A 13,422-nucleotide genomic window follows, 5' to 3' on the forward strand; every position below is an offset into this window, starting at 1 on the left:
GATGCATAATTTAATACATTAATCAATTATCAATATTTAATTAATTAAGTAATTATATAATTCTTGAGTGAATAACTGCAAACGTATATTTCTTTAGCGTTTATATGCAAATAATGTAACTGCCAGTTTCAGTTTTAAACAGAAGAAGCGAGGATAAAAGTATAATTTTTGTTTTGCAACAAAACAGGCAACGATTTCAGTGTACATTTATGACATTTATGTAATATTAACGTTAATAAGTTTAGGGAGAATAAATAGCGCGCGCTTTGTAGCGTCTATATGCACAATAGATACAGGTAAAAAGATAATGTATATATAGACTTTGACCTTTAGCTCTTGCTGAATGCAACAATAATTTGTGCTGCATGCTATTGTGCTGCAGGTGATGTCATTATTTGCATATCATTAACAATTAAGTTTCAAAAGTAATTAAGGACGGAGTAGTTAAGAACATTTTATAATATCATCTCTTTTATAAACATTGATCTTGCGAAAACGTCCTTCGCGTTATTCTCCCTAAACTTCCTTAATTACTTTACTCCAATTCTTAGAACTAGAAAAAGATAAAAAGCAAGTTAAATCGAGATTAAAGCTAATCCGCATTGATAAAAATGGATATTATAAGAGAAGCACGATTTAAACGTTCAATTGCGTTTTAAACAGGCATTGTTTATCGCGTTCAACGATACCAATGTACAGAACAATATTTAATATTTATTAGTAAAATACGTTTGCTCCAATGTGTCATGACCGTGCGCTCAACAACGAAAAAAATTGGCGGCCCCGCTTGCCGCGCGAGGCCGGGGATGGCGGGGATCGCGGCTAGTAGGGGTAGAATAGAACACGCCGAGGGGGTCTCTCTCTCCCCCTTAGCAAACCGGCGCGGCCCGTATTTAACGTTCGCCGCGCGGACGGCTGGGACGGCAGTGCTCCGCTTGCCGCTTGCGCAGCAGCGTGTTACGTCGCGGCAGAGCTCCGAAGGGACACCCGTCGTCGGAAGCCCCCCCCGGGCCAAAGCTCTCTCACTCTCTCTCTTTCTCTCCGGGGCGAGGAAGCGGCGAGCGAGCTCTCCCGTCTGCGGTCGTCGATAATAAAAAGGTCGCGTGAGCGAGGTAATCGTCGCGGCGGGCCGCCGAAAGAAAGGAAGTGGTGGAAAAACACAGGGGGAGGAGAGCGGAAGGAGCTCGCGTGCGGAACATCACGGAATTCGTCGTCCTCGCGGCCGCCGAAGATGCCTCCGTCGTGCTTCGAGGTGATCCTCGTCGGCTTCATCCTCGTGCTGCCGTTCCTATACGAGACCAGCCGCACCTTCCGCTACTACTTCAAGTTCCTCATCTACTACGGCATCGTGATGGTGAACGCGGTCCTCCTCATGCCCGTCATCTCGCTGCGGCCCGGCAACGTCAAGAATTTCCTGTTAGTAGTCTACCATGGTCTACCAGTCTACCCGCCGATCGATCGATATTATTATGTTGTCGTCATATCGCGCGCGCGGCCCACTCGTCTCTCTCTCTCTCTCTCTTTCTCTCTCGCGCGCTCCGTTCTCTAAAGCTCCGATTAATTTCTCGCCCCGTATAAGTATTTACGGTAGTCACCACCTTCTCGCGCCTCTTTTTGTTTTTTCCAGAGCTTGACAGGACAGGCGTCGCGGCGGAGACCGCCGGGATGGCCAGGAGAATTTATTGACCGGCGCTCGCTGCTTGTTCAGTGGGTGGCGGTGATGATGATGGTGGTGGTGGTGGTGGTGGTGGTGGTGGTGACGGTGATGGTGGTGCCGGCGCGCTGTTTGTGGTTGTTGCTGCGAGTACCGCAGCGATGAGCGGCGACAATTCCTGGAGACGGGGAGCAGGGGGGAAGGATTTAAACTTGTTGTGCTGTCTCGTACGGAGCTGTGTGCCGTATGGGAGAAAATAAGCCGCTTCCCATAATAATGGCAGCACTCCGCCACAAATAAAATGACAAATGTCCGAGAGCGATGATACTCGTATAGTCGCCACGTAGGGACAGCCGTGGCGAAAAAGTCGCCCAAGTGCGTGAGAGTAATTATATTGAGGGGATGGCGGGGATCACTCCGGATCAGCGACATTCCCGACAGTAACGACCGCTATATTTAGCTTGTTGACATTGAGTATTTTTGCTAGCTGTCAGTACGCTCGGAAATATCCGAACATTTGGGGAATTGTACCACTTTGTACTGTCCAAATATCAGCATTGAACCTATTAGAATTTACATATGTGTACATAAATAGCAACTGATTGTTAATTAAACGGAGTAATTATAGTGAAAAGAGAATAGGGACGATTTTCAAAACGGCACGCAATAATGTTTCAATATCTTGACATTTAAATTTTTTAAAACACTATAAGATGTAAGTTTAAATATTTTAAATCAATTAATTGTATTAAAATCCGTATACACGCTAATAGCATTAATATTTATTAATTAGGCGGAGTAACTTAGGAGGGGAAAGTAATTGCTTTCCATTTACACTGAAGTGATCTGAGTCACTCACAGTTATGTATTTTTATACTCAGTATTTTTATACTCAGGTAAGATAAGTCATTTGTACTTACCTGCTTATTTTGGTGACAAAGCTATCGCGTAACAATACAGATTCGTAGCCTCACTTTTAATGTGAGTCTATTAGATTCATTAAAACACACGGTCTCGATTGTGGATAAAAACTCAGTTGAATCTCACTTGGCAGCATGCAAAAAGAACGTGCATTCAACTGAGTTACGACGTCACAAGTGAGAATTATCTGAGTTTTGATGTATAAATGGAAAGCAACTATTGACACTTATAAATCTCTTTAAAGCGCCAATTATTGTAAATTTGAATTTTTTTTAAGTATGATCCTTTAACAGAATTGTGTCGATAGCTCTATTTCTAGTTAGTTTAATGTCGGTTTTGTTAAAATTATCTTTTTCTAAAATCTTCCGTGTAAGTATATTTCATCAAATTGTTTTGTATCTTCCATGTCTATGTAAAATGAAAAAAAAGGCAGCAAGATGGCATTTATTTTTCAAAACGCGTAAATCACCGAACGAATCCTGATGCATCTATTTTTTTATGTGAGCGATCTTCGTTCCCTGAATCATAGGTACATATACCGATCAACGATCTTGGTAGAGAATAAATACATAGTATTTATTGCATATAAAGTTCTAAAGAGTTTCTCTAGCCTTTTAACACTTAAAGAATTCTAAAGAGCTCAATATACGTACGGTATAAGTAAGGTTCTCGATAAGTATTTTATCGCATTGACTCATATCTTTGAAATTAAGTGAGTGAGAAAGAGAGAAAGAGAGAGAGACATGCCGCAGCATTGGACATCCATAATTTATACTTAAAAAGTTAACCACTTAGTTATTAAAGGATTATTTATTTTTTTCTCAAAACTTTGATCAGAAATGTGATCTCTCTTGTGTTGACTTATTCATATATTAACTTATTTTAATTGCATATTATGGCTGCGTTCGCTTTGGGCGCTTTCGTGCTGAAAGCGTCAGTCTACACGGAAAAAAAGACTTGGTTGAGATAAGAGAAAAAATGGTCGCCTCGACCAAGACTTGGTCGAGGCGACCATTTTTTCTCTTATCTCAACCAAGTCTTTTTTTCCGTGTATCTTTATTGCTCATTACATGTTGAAAAAAGATGGAGTGATGCTTTCAGCACGAAAGCGTCCAAAACGAACGCAGCCTATGAATTATGTATTCTTAAGTAGGATTCTTTAGAATGCTGATGTAACTCTTTTGTAAAAACATATTTGTGTTCCAAAATGCAAACAAAAAATAAAATTATGATAGAAAATATATAAATCAAATAGTACAAGTTCATATGATTATTAAATTTATATGTAAAATTGTCTATAACTTATGATATATTAATGCGAAATTGATATCTCTTTTGTGTTGTGTAACTTTTGACTAACAAACAATTGACTAAGCATGACTCTGTTTTTCGATAAGAAAGACATTACCATTTACCATCACAACAAATCTACCAACATCAATTCTGTAGAAAATGATGAAGTTTGCACACTTTATACACGATTTATATTATGATTTTCTACGCAATTTTTAATAATATACGAAATCGTGTTTAGACGAGCGAAAAATAAAATAAACATTTATCTTATCTCATAACACCGCGCGCAAGATAAAATCGAAATATCTGAAGAACAAACTAAGCACTTTTTATTTTCAGACAGTTAATTTGTTATAAAATTATACATTAATTATACTTTTATCACAATTAATATACGATTAAAAGCTAAATAGCATCTGTAAATGTGCTTGAACTTGACGAAAATTAAGAAGATTCTCCTGTTTATTTTCTTGTCCGCGCCTCAAATTATAAAAAAAAATGCCCGATTGTTGCTTCATTAAGTTGTATTTATGCTAAAAGATGTTTTCTCTTTCTTCTTGCAGGCTGGCATCGTCGTTATGCCATCACATAAGTACTCTGCTAGGTCTGCGATGGGAGCTGCGAGGAAGGGAGCACTTGGAGAAGAACAGGGCATGTATAATCGTGGCGAACCACCAGAGCTCGCTGGACATATTGGGGATGTTCGATCTCTGGCCGGTGATGGACAAATGCACCGTCGTTGCCAAGAAGGAAATCTTCTATGCATGGCCGGTCGGCCTGGCCGCGTGGTTGTGCGGCCTGATTTTCATCGACAGAATGAACTCCGAGAAAGCGCGATCCGCCCTCAACACCGCCACGCAGGAGATCACGGAGAAGAAGGTAAAAGAAGGTCGCGCGTGAATCGTGTTTGGCCACCATTCGCTTTCTATTATATGTTTTTTCATCACGACGCTTTGTAGATCAAACTGTGGATATTCCCCGAGGGCACCAGACACAACACCGGTGAGATACATCCGTTTAAGAAGGGTGCCTTCCATGTCGCGATCAGGTCGCAGTTACCCATACTACCAGTTGTATTCTCCTCTTATTATTTCTTATCCGCGGAAGAGAAAAGATTTGACTCCGGTAAGTAATTGTGAGGCTATAAAAAATACAGAAGCTCGAAAAATATTTAAAAAATGAAAAAGAAATTCTTAGAAACTTTAAATCTTGAAGAATTAAATTTTAAGGTATAGGTCGGTAATAACTTTGTTAATTTTAAGAATTTTCAATTTTCAAAGACCTTATTTACATTTTAATAAATGATAAATCGTATGAAAAAATTAATTATTAAAATTTAGCAATGACTTATAATAGAATAATAGAATTGCCCCTCTAGAAGGAGAACTGTGAAAATAATTTCTTTAATTACTTGAAAATTGCACGAGATTATCAGAAGCAGTTTAAAATTGACTTAATTAAAGGACGCATCCTCGTGACGACATTGCCGCCCATCTCAACCGAGGGACTCAGTACGGACAACGTGGAAGAATTAATAGAAAAAACGCGAAGCGCCATGAGTGAGGTGTTTCACGCGACGAGTCGCGAGATTCAACAGTCCCTTTCTGTCCGGTAAGACGTACATCGAATGATCATTATTGGACTATAACGAACGAGCTCGTCTTACATAAGCGAGCGAGTAAGTTTACTTCTTTACAAGAGTATTAGCGAATAAGCCTCCACGCGGGAACCAAAGACTAAGCGTCCGATTGTTAACGTTATCTTATCGCGCGAGAACGTAGACGGTTCTTCACTATTCGTAATTAAGTTATCGAGTAATTTTTATTGTTGATGTACAATACATCATTTGCGATACACGAAAGTTTGGACGATTTGATTGCTGATACATAGAACGAACGTTTTAGTTCAGTGATATGCGTTTTAAAGCGAAAGGGAAAAAAATGCGTATGATAAAATAAGTATACAATCGGAAGAGTTATGTGCGTCGCTGAAGAATTATAAACCTCGTTTCTTAATTAATTAGACGTAATTTGAAGAAACCGCATACATGAAGTATATGGTACATACTCTTTATTATCGTGAACGCGAAGAGAGCGAAAAAGAAAAGGAAGAACTTTCGATGTGTATATCATGATTTTTCATAGAGTTACGGGTTGTAAATATGATTCGTTAATTAGAATGCATTTTTGCATAAATTGTGAAAACATTACTAACGTTTATACTTGACTTTGTACTAAATTCCATTAGATATATTTTGCTATGTATAAGATACGCTTGTACATTCCCACTCGTCTGTTTTATGCTTCCACTCGTTTCCGTATGATTATCTGTAAAGGGATTAAGATACATATGATCATAGGAGAAATGCACTTTAATTTTAAATGTCTAAAAGAGGGAGAAAATTTCGACGTTCTTTCAGAGTGATTTTCTTAATGTATATTTCCTCGTGAAATTTAACTTCGGTTGTTGATTGACTGGTCATTGTAAATCGAGATAATTGTTCATAATCGAGATAATAAGAGAAATAATATTTTAATCGGAAGATAATGTATTAAATTTGAAGCACATTGTGCTGCAGTGTACATATATGTTTCACGATTAGTTATAATTGCGATATCGCGATAAAATAGTCGTGATCGGCGCGTCCCAGGTAGCAGAGTGACGTCAAATTACGTATTAATTCCGTCTTAATGACGTCCTCTAACGTCATTAAGACGTCTTTAGACGTCATCTTGCTATCTGGGGTGGTAATCTTTTCGACATTAAATTTTAATCCTTGGACATCCATCGAATGATCTACTGCACGTTTAAATAGTACTCGTAATATGGACGAAATGCGATATCCTATAATTAAGGTAATATCTTCTTTTACTTTATTTTCCAAATTGTGTTCAGTTTAGCGTAGTTTACGTGATGCTTTTCTGTTAATAACTTGTCGCAGTTTAATGTAACTAGCACCACAGTGATAGCTGACAATTAAAATCTAGTTGAAAAAAAAAGTATTACGCAAACTACGCTGATATTTTTCTTCCAAGAGTCATTGCTAGGATTCAGAATATATATGCTACCACTAATATATTCACTGGCACGTGTCTCGGTTTCCGATATTATAAAGAAAAAAAAGGAATGAGTTTGTCGCAGAATCATAAACGCTTGCTCACAGCCGCAAATTCTAGCTATCGCGTACGTTATAACGATCAACATGATCATTCAATCGTTTGCGCGACTTCCGCACTGTGCGAGGCACTGTGGTACCGTTTATGTTCTGCATCAAATATGAATTTTCTTGTAAGCTGCAACGGTCATACGATAGCACAATCCGAACAATGCTATAATCGTTTTTGTTTAGCTGTTAAAGTGAGAGTAGTGCACTTTCGCATTGACTTTCAACAGCTTCCTGTAATTTTTAAATGGTTATATTCAAGTAGAAAACTTCTGCTTAAGTGTCCCAGATAGCAAAACGAGTGTGCAAAAATATGCAAACCTATTGCGGAAAACAATTTATAATGTATTGTTGCCACAAACATTGCGTAAACATGAAAAAAAAAACTTTAATATGACATACAAATTACAAACGTTTTGGTCTTACTTTTAGATCTCTTCAGTGTCATACATAATAAATAAAGTTAAGATCGAGTTGCGAAAAACACATATGATAGAGTGTCGATGTGTTCTTTAAACCAATGGTCAAGGTGTAAATTTGGTTAACAAGATCGACTAATGGCATATCGCGAAATCGACTGTTACCAAAGTACTAAAGTCAATCTCGCAAACAGTCATTAATAGTGTCTGAATTCGATACGAGTCGATGTTTTCTGTCTAATCGTCGCTTTAACACCGGCGTCTCGTTCTTATTTGCCTTATTATTAATTTGATATCTTGATATTATCGATTGTATAGCTTAAGAGCGATTTTCTTGCTTCTATTAAATAAACTTTTGTTTGAAACAAATTCAATATTGACGCTGAGCATTTGCGGGCGCAGCTTTACATGCTATTTGCGCAAACACTCGTCACGAGTTTACGCACATATTTCGTAAATATGACAGGTGTTTTGCTATCTGGGATATATTATACAAATACAGATATTTTAAGATTTCAATTACCCGCTGAGCATTTGCGGGCGCAACTTTACATGCTATTTGCGCAAACACTCGTCACGAGTTTACGCACATATTTCGTAAATATGACAGGTGTTTTGCTATCTGGGATATATTATACAAATACAGATATTTTAAGATTTCAATTACCCCTGATCAGTCGAATGTTCTATAACGCATTCAAAAAGTCACACACGAGCGACCTATATACAAAAATCGATCAAATTTCAAAATTTATGTTACGACAGTGTTATGTCCATATTATATGTATGTTAATCTATTCGGAAAATTATTAATCTTGTTTATAAATAGCTATGTAAAGGCTCTATAATTTAAAAAATTAAAACTTGATACGGGCAATAAGAGCCAAGCGTGACATTTAACCGCTAAAATTTATTATAAGATACATGTCAATTACGAAAATCACGAACGTTTCGACCCTTTTTTGGGATCCTCCTCAGCGCATTATTTTTATTATGTGTATGTAGAATTAAATGTTATACAATGCGCTGAGGAGGATCCCAAAAAAGGGTCGAAACGTTCGTGATTTTCGTAATTGACGTGTATCTTATAATAAATTTTAGCGGTTAAACGTCACGCTTGGCTCTTATTGCCCGTATCAAGTTTTAATCTTTTTATAAAATTCTTTGTTATAAAATTCTTTGAATTTCCGTGCTACGCGATTCACATTAACGTGATCGTACACGATCCTAACAGGCTGGTTATTTTTAAATGCGTAACACGAATTGAGCTGTGTTACTTTAAGAATGTGAACGGTTTATTTAACGAAATATGTATCCTTTTAAAAATCGTTTTTAGATTGTATAAGACTTCGCGTACGCTCTTCTCGTTGCGGCTGTTATATGTTACTATATTATTATATGAGATATTCGTCATGAGAGATGATTAAGCTGCAGGAATATTTTTATATCATGACCAAAATGAATCGAGATATGTGGCCATTGCGAAATATACATATAATCTTGTTTATCAGATACTTCTTAGTCGAAAAGACGTTTAATTCGGATGTCAATTTCGATAACAACGTATTAATACATGAAAGCATCGCGACATTGACATCCGATAAAGTAACGTAATTTATGAAGAATGCTATTTGGAATTTCGAGATCTCGTGTTAATCGATCATAGTTGCAATCAAGTAAACGGAACACTTTCGAACGAATCGGTCGCGTTAGAGTGTTATCTTCCTGATTGATTTAAAAAAACGCACAATTTTCAATCGTACGCTGTTAACGCTGCGTTTAACATACGATTTCTAGTATAATCGAATAGTTTCGTGCATAAATAAAAATAGACAATTTGGAGTGAAGTTTTTGCAACTTAGAAACTAAAAAAAAAACTTTCTTTTTCGAATCTTCAAGTATTGTGTCGACGTCTATCCTTCTTCTCGAGAATAGCATAAGTTTCATTATCGATTTATCAGCATGTACCGCTTAATTATGTAAATGCGATTAATTGCAGATACGTATGGAATATCTGTGATTCATTGTAAATTACTTAAAAACATCTTAACGATGCTACTACATTTAACCAGAACGTCGTCCATCAAAGATTTATCGTCTCAGTGCCAATTTGCAAAAAAACACACGATAGTTTCATAGGCAACGCATCATTCCATTCTTACCTTAGTAGACGCGGAACTGTAGATTTGAGGTTTTTTTTTAAATGCAAATGTCTCGATCGTTTTATGAGAGAACGTTATGTAAAACTAGCGTAGCTTATTACTTATTCCAAAGAGTTTTGTACTTGGGCTGTGCATTTGTCATGATGTAATATTAATATAAATCAATTGACCATGGTATTCGATTGAACACTTAATGAACGTTAAACGACATAGCAAACAGGATTTAACGAACTGTTGCATCCAGGTCATACAAGTCCTTTATTTATCTGCGAAGCGCGATCCACAGTTGATCGAGCTTATCAAGAATGTTTTGTATATTATATCGATAACAATCACGATGTAAATTAAAGAATGGTTTGCGAAGTGCAAGAGCAGATAATAAAGATACCTGATTTTAGTTAATTGAAGCATGTTGTTTTATTGATTCCTCCAATGACACATAGATGTATAATAGATGTATAATCCGTCGAAAATGCAAATGCATGTATTTAGCAATTATTAGCGCAATATGCATATATTTTTTCCCAATAGTTCAATATCAGTGCTGTGACAATGGTGTAACTTTTCTTAAACAACAAAATGATATTTATTTACACTCATCCGCAATCATAAGCATGGCGCAAAAAATTAAAGATAAAATTAAAATATAATTCTTTAAAAACATTAATAAATATAAAACTTTGACCGATAAGTGATTTTCACAACTAAATATGCCATCTTCGGTCAGGCTGGTATTATAATTTAAAAATTATATATTCATAAATCATGTAAATCCTTACAAAATTTAGATGTTTAAATTTTTATTTTCTTTAACTATACAAATTAGATTTAAAAAAATTTTCTTTAAAAACCTCAAAGTTAAAAACTAATAGTTACACCAATGTCGTTTATTTACTCTCTTTACAACAAAGAAAAGATAAACCGTATGATTTTCTATACTCTCATTACCTGAGCGTTCCTCTAAAATTTATATTACATTTTCCTAACGTATAAAAAAAAGTTATACATAAAACATATCTAGATCATAGCTAGATCGGTACCAAAATTACAAGTCCAAAGCCGCGCCGTTTCTCTGTTTCTCTTGGTTCTCGGTCCACGCCTTCGCAATCGTTTTCTTCATTTCATCGTCGCCATCCTGATACATCTTCTTCATGAGATTCATCAGGCTGGCGCTGGGATCGTTATCCTCACCCAGCTCGGGCATGGACGGCGACTTTGCATCCTTGATTCTCTTCTCCACCAACGTGACGTGCGACCAATCTCGGGCAATCTTTTTCGCGAGCAACACGACGATCATATCGGTCTTCACTTTAAAGGTACTCTTCTCGGTGTCGATCTCCGCGCACAGATTATTGATCGGCAAGTGATAATTTTTGTTGTCCAGACCGAATACGCGCAGATCCAGAGATCTCTCTGTAAAGTCACAGACAATGGCTTCCTTGGGCAGCTGGTGAACGTTGCTGAGCGTTATGTAGATCTTCATTGTCGTGCTCGTCTGGTCCCACCCATAGTTGTTCAATTTTACCTCGTAGCACTTTTGGGCAGCATTGAGTGAAGGCGCTGTCACCTTGGCAGACGTATCTTTCTGTTCCAACTTTGCCATTGCCATCTGCAGTTTCCTGATTTCCAGCATCAATATATCTTTGTTTCGTTGTCTATTAGCCTTCTCGAGTAAGCTGTTGAGTTCCTCAATATCTAATCTCATCTGTGAAGAAAAAAATTACACTGTTCGATAAAATACTTTATCCAGCAAAGAAATGTGATCAATTAATTAAATTAATTTGCAAGAACCTTCAAAAAGTCTTTCTTCTCATACTTGAAAATTTCAACTCATATATTAGTAAATTAAAAAAAAAAATTTTTTATGCATATATTATGGATATAAATTATTCCGAAGAATTTCTCAATTGTGTTGGAAAGTGAATAATTGTGCATTACAGCATCATCTTAATACGTCAAAATTAGGTTATAATTATTCCTTCTTCCAAAAATGAGCATAAATAGGATTTTATATGCATAAAGTGTAAAAAAAAGTGTAACTGAAAATTGACAATAACGATAAATATTCACCTCGTCGGCCTTTGTTGCCATTGTTGATTTTAGAGCGTCACTGAATTGTACAACAATGTCACAAATTTTACACGACAGTGAGATGCAACGGATGTAACCGGTGCAGGTATCCAGAGACTTCTCAATGCAGGACGTAAGAGCCCGTAGAACGAACCTATTCGAATCTTCCAGAGCCTTCCCTAGTTACAGAGAAGGGGGTTTTTTCAAATTTTCTCGGATGAGGAATAGAAAGGTGTCTTCTACCCAGGGTAATTGACACAATTAGTTACAGAGAAGAGATATATAAGGTTTGTTCGCGTCGAACGCCCCACCATGCTCCTACTCACTCCAACGCACTCCAAAAACTCATCTGCTCCAATCGCCACCCTTTAGTCCTTTACCCGTGATCCAAGTGTCTCTGGTCAGAGAGAAGGATGAGAGGCGCAATGACGGCGATTTTCTTGGGACGCTTTTGCTAGGCCGTACAGTAGCGCCACACATCCACTTTCAGGAATTGGAACTACATAGAGCCGTATTAGGTAGCATCTTAAGATATTACTTAAGGGGATCCTGGAGTGACAGCGACAAGGCATAATCGGTCTAAGCAATATCTTTGAATTGGCTGAACAGAATGGAAAATCCTTTTACACGATTAAAGTACGCACAAAAATGTAGAGGGCTGTACATGATTTTTTCTGATAAACTAAAAAAAAAATTTATTTTTATAAATATTGTCTTCACCTGACGACAATATTTGCTTTATACAAAAATTCTGCAGTATTTCTATAGAAAATAGTGATGCAGCCCTCTACAAAAAACTGTCAGGAATAATATCGTGCAATTAGAAGTAAGATTTGAAGCCTAAAAAGAAAGATATTACTTAGACCAGTGGAAGATGCAAGGTTAGGTGCTATCCTTGTCTATATCCTTGTCTATACAAGGACAGATATAGTCGGTGAGCACTTCTTTATCGACGCTGATCGAGTTCGCCTGCGGCTCCAGCATCCCCTTAAGACGGTCTTGAAATAAGATCTGATTATGAATACCGGCCGTACGAGTCACATTCGCTTTTCGATATTGTCGGTCTTTGGTGGTTCGTGTACGAACTACCCAGCTGGAGGGGATATGCTGCCGCCGCGGCGGCACGCGCCGGCTATGCGACGTTGCCACGATGCTACGCATTTCGGGTATCGTGTCTCGTGCCTCGCCGACTGCCAAGGCTGCATTCGGTTTGGGCGCTCACGCGCTGTAAGCATCGCTCTATCTTCGTTTGATATTCGATGTGCAACGAAGATAGAATGATGCTTACAGCGCGTGAGCGCCCAAACCGAACGCAGCCCAAGTCGACGATGCGCTACGTCATATTTATAAATATTTATTTAATCATATTTACAATTTTTATATTTATAAGTTTTAAATATGCATATATATATATATATATAGGGTTGTGTGGGGTGATGTGCAACACGTTCACGCGTTGCTCGGAAAACATATCCAAAAATCAAATTCTTGAATATATCATGGCTGTATAATGTAGAGGAAAGAAAATACTACAATTCTGCGTGATTAGATTTTCAAAATTTTAAATTTTTCCTAAAAATTTTTCGAGTTTTCAAAAACGTCTGTTTTAGCATTTTCAAATTTTCTTGGGGTGATGTGCAACACAGGTAAAATTAAGGTAAAAAATGCATGAATATCGACATCAATCGACTTAAATGTTAAATTTGGGCTTCTTAAATACAAATTAATCGAATAATG

General features: G+C 37.2%; 2 protein-coding genes across 3 annotated transcripts; one reads left to right on the plus strand and one right to left on the minus strand.

The window, feature by feature from the left end:
* The first annotated feature begins 910 nt into the window (after nt 1-910).
* Nucleotides 911-10,022, plus strand: Agpat1 (1-Acylglycerol-3-phosphate O-acyltransferase 1). The gene is made up of 4 exons (XM_071704242.1): nt 911-1,416; nt 4,435-4,750; nt 4,831-4,996; nt 5,335-10,022. The coding sequence occupies exons 1-4, from the start codon at nt 1,232-1,234 to the stop codon at nt 5,484-5,486; spliced, it is 819 nt and encodes a 272-aa protein (XP_071560343.1). The 5' UTR covers nt 911-1,231; the 3' UTR covers nt 5,487-10,022.
* LOC139771453 (calcyclin-binding protein) lies at nt 10,008-12,835 on the minus strand. Of its 2 annotated transcripts, XM_071704243.1 has the most exons (4): nt 12,711-12,835; nt 12,012-12,184; nt 11,686-11,864; nt 10,008-11,320 (listed from the first exon to the last, which is right to left on the minus strand). In XM_071704243.1, the coding sequence occupies exons 3-4, from the start codon at nt 11,704-11,706 to the stop codon at nt 10,661-10,663; spliced, it is 681 nt and encodes a 226-aa protein (XP_071560344.1). In that variant the 5' UTR covers nt 11,707-11,864; nt 12,012-12,184; nt 12,711-12,835; the 3' UTR covers nt 10,008-10,660. The 2 variants fall into 2 exon arrangements, with proteins under 2 accessions (XP_071560344.1, XP_071560346.1); XM_071704245.1 differs by having other exon boundaries at nt 11,955-12,780.
* Between the last annotated feature and the right edge of the window lie 587 nt (nt 12,836-13,422).

This window comes from Temnothorax nylanderi, unplaced genomic scaffold (assembly GCF_030848795.1).
Source record: "Temnothorax nylanderi isolate EJ_2023f unplaced genomic scaffold, tnyl_v1.0 TNYL_tig0039_pilon, whole genome shotgun sequence".
Lineage (NCBI taxonomy): Eukaryota > Metazoa > Arthropoda > Insecta > Hymenoptera > Formicidae > Temnothorax > Temnothorax nylanderi.

Coding starts and splice junctions, on each gene's coding strand:
- LOC139771453 (XM_071704243.1), bottom strand. CDS start 11,706: ATGGCAACAAAGGCCGACGAG. Junction 11,321..11,685: donor TGGCAACAAAGGCCGACGAG/GTGAATATTTAT, acceptor TTTTCTTCACAG/ATGAGATTAGATATTGAGGA.
- Agpat1 (XM_071704242.1), top strand. CDS start 1,232: ATGCCTCCGTCGTGCTTCGAGGTGATCCTCGTCGGCTTCATCCTCGTG. Junction 1,417..4,434: donor GGCAACGTCAAGAATTTCCT/GTTAGTAGTCTA, acceptor TTCTTCTTGCAG/GCTGGCATCGTCGTTATGCC. Junction 4,751..4,830: donor AGGAGATCACGGAGAAGAAG/GTAAAAGAAGGT, acceptor GACGCTTTGTAG/ATCAAACTGTGGATATTCCC.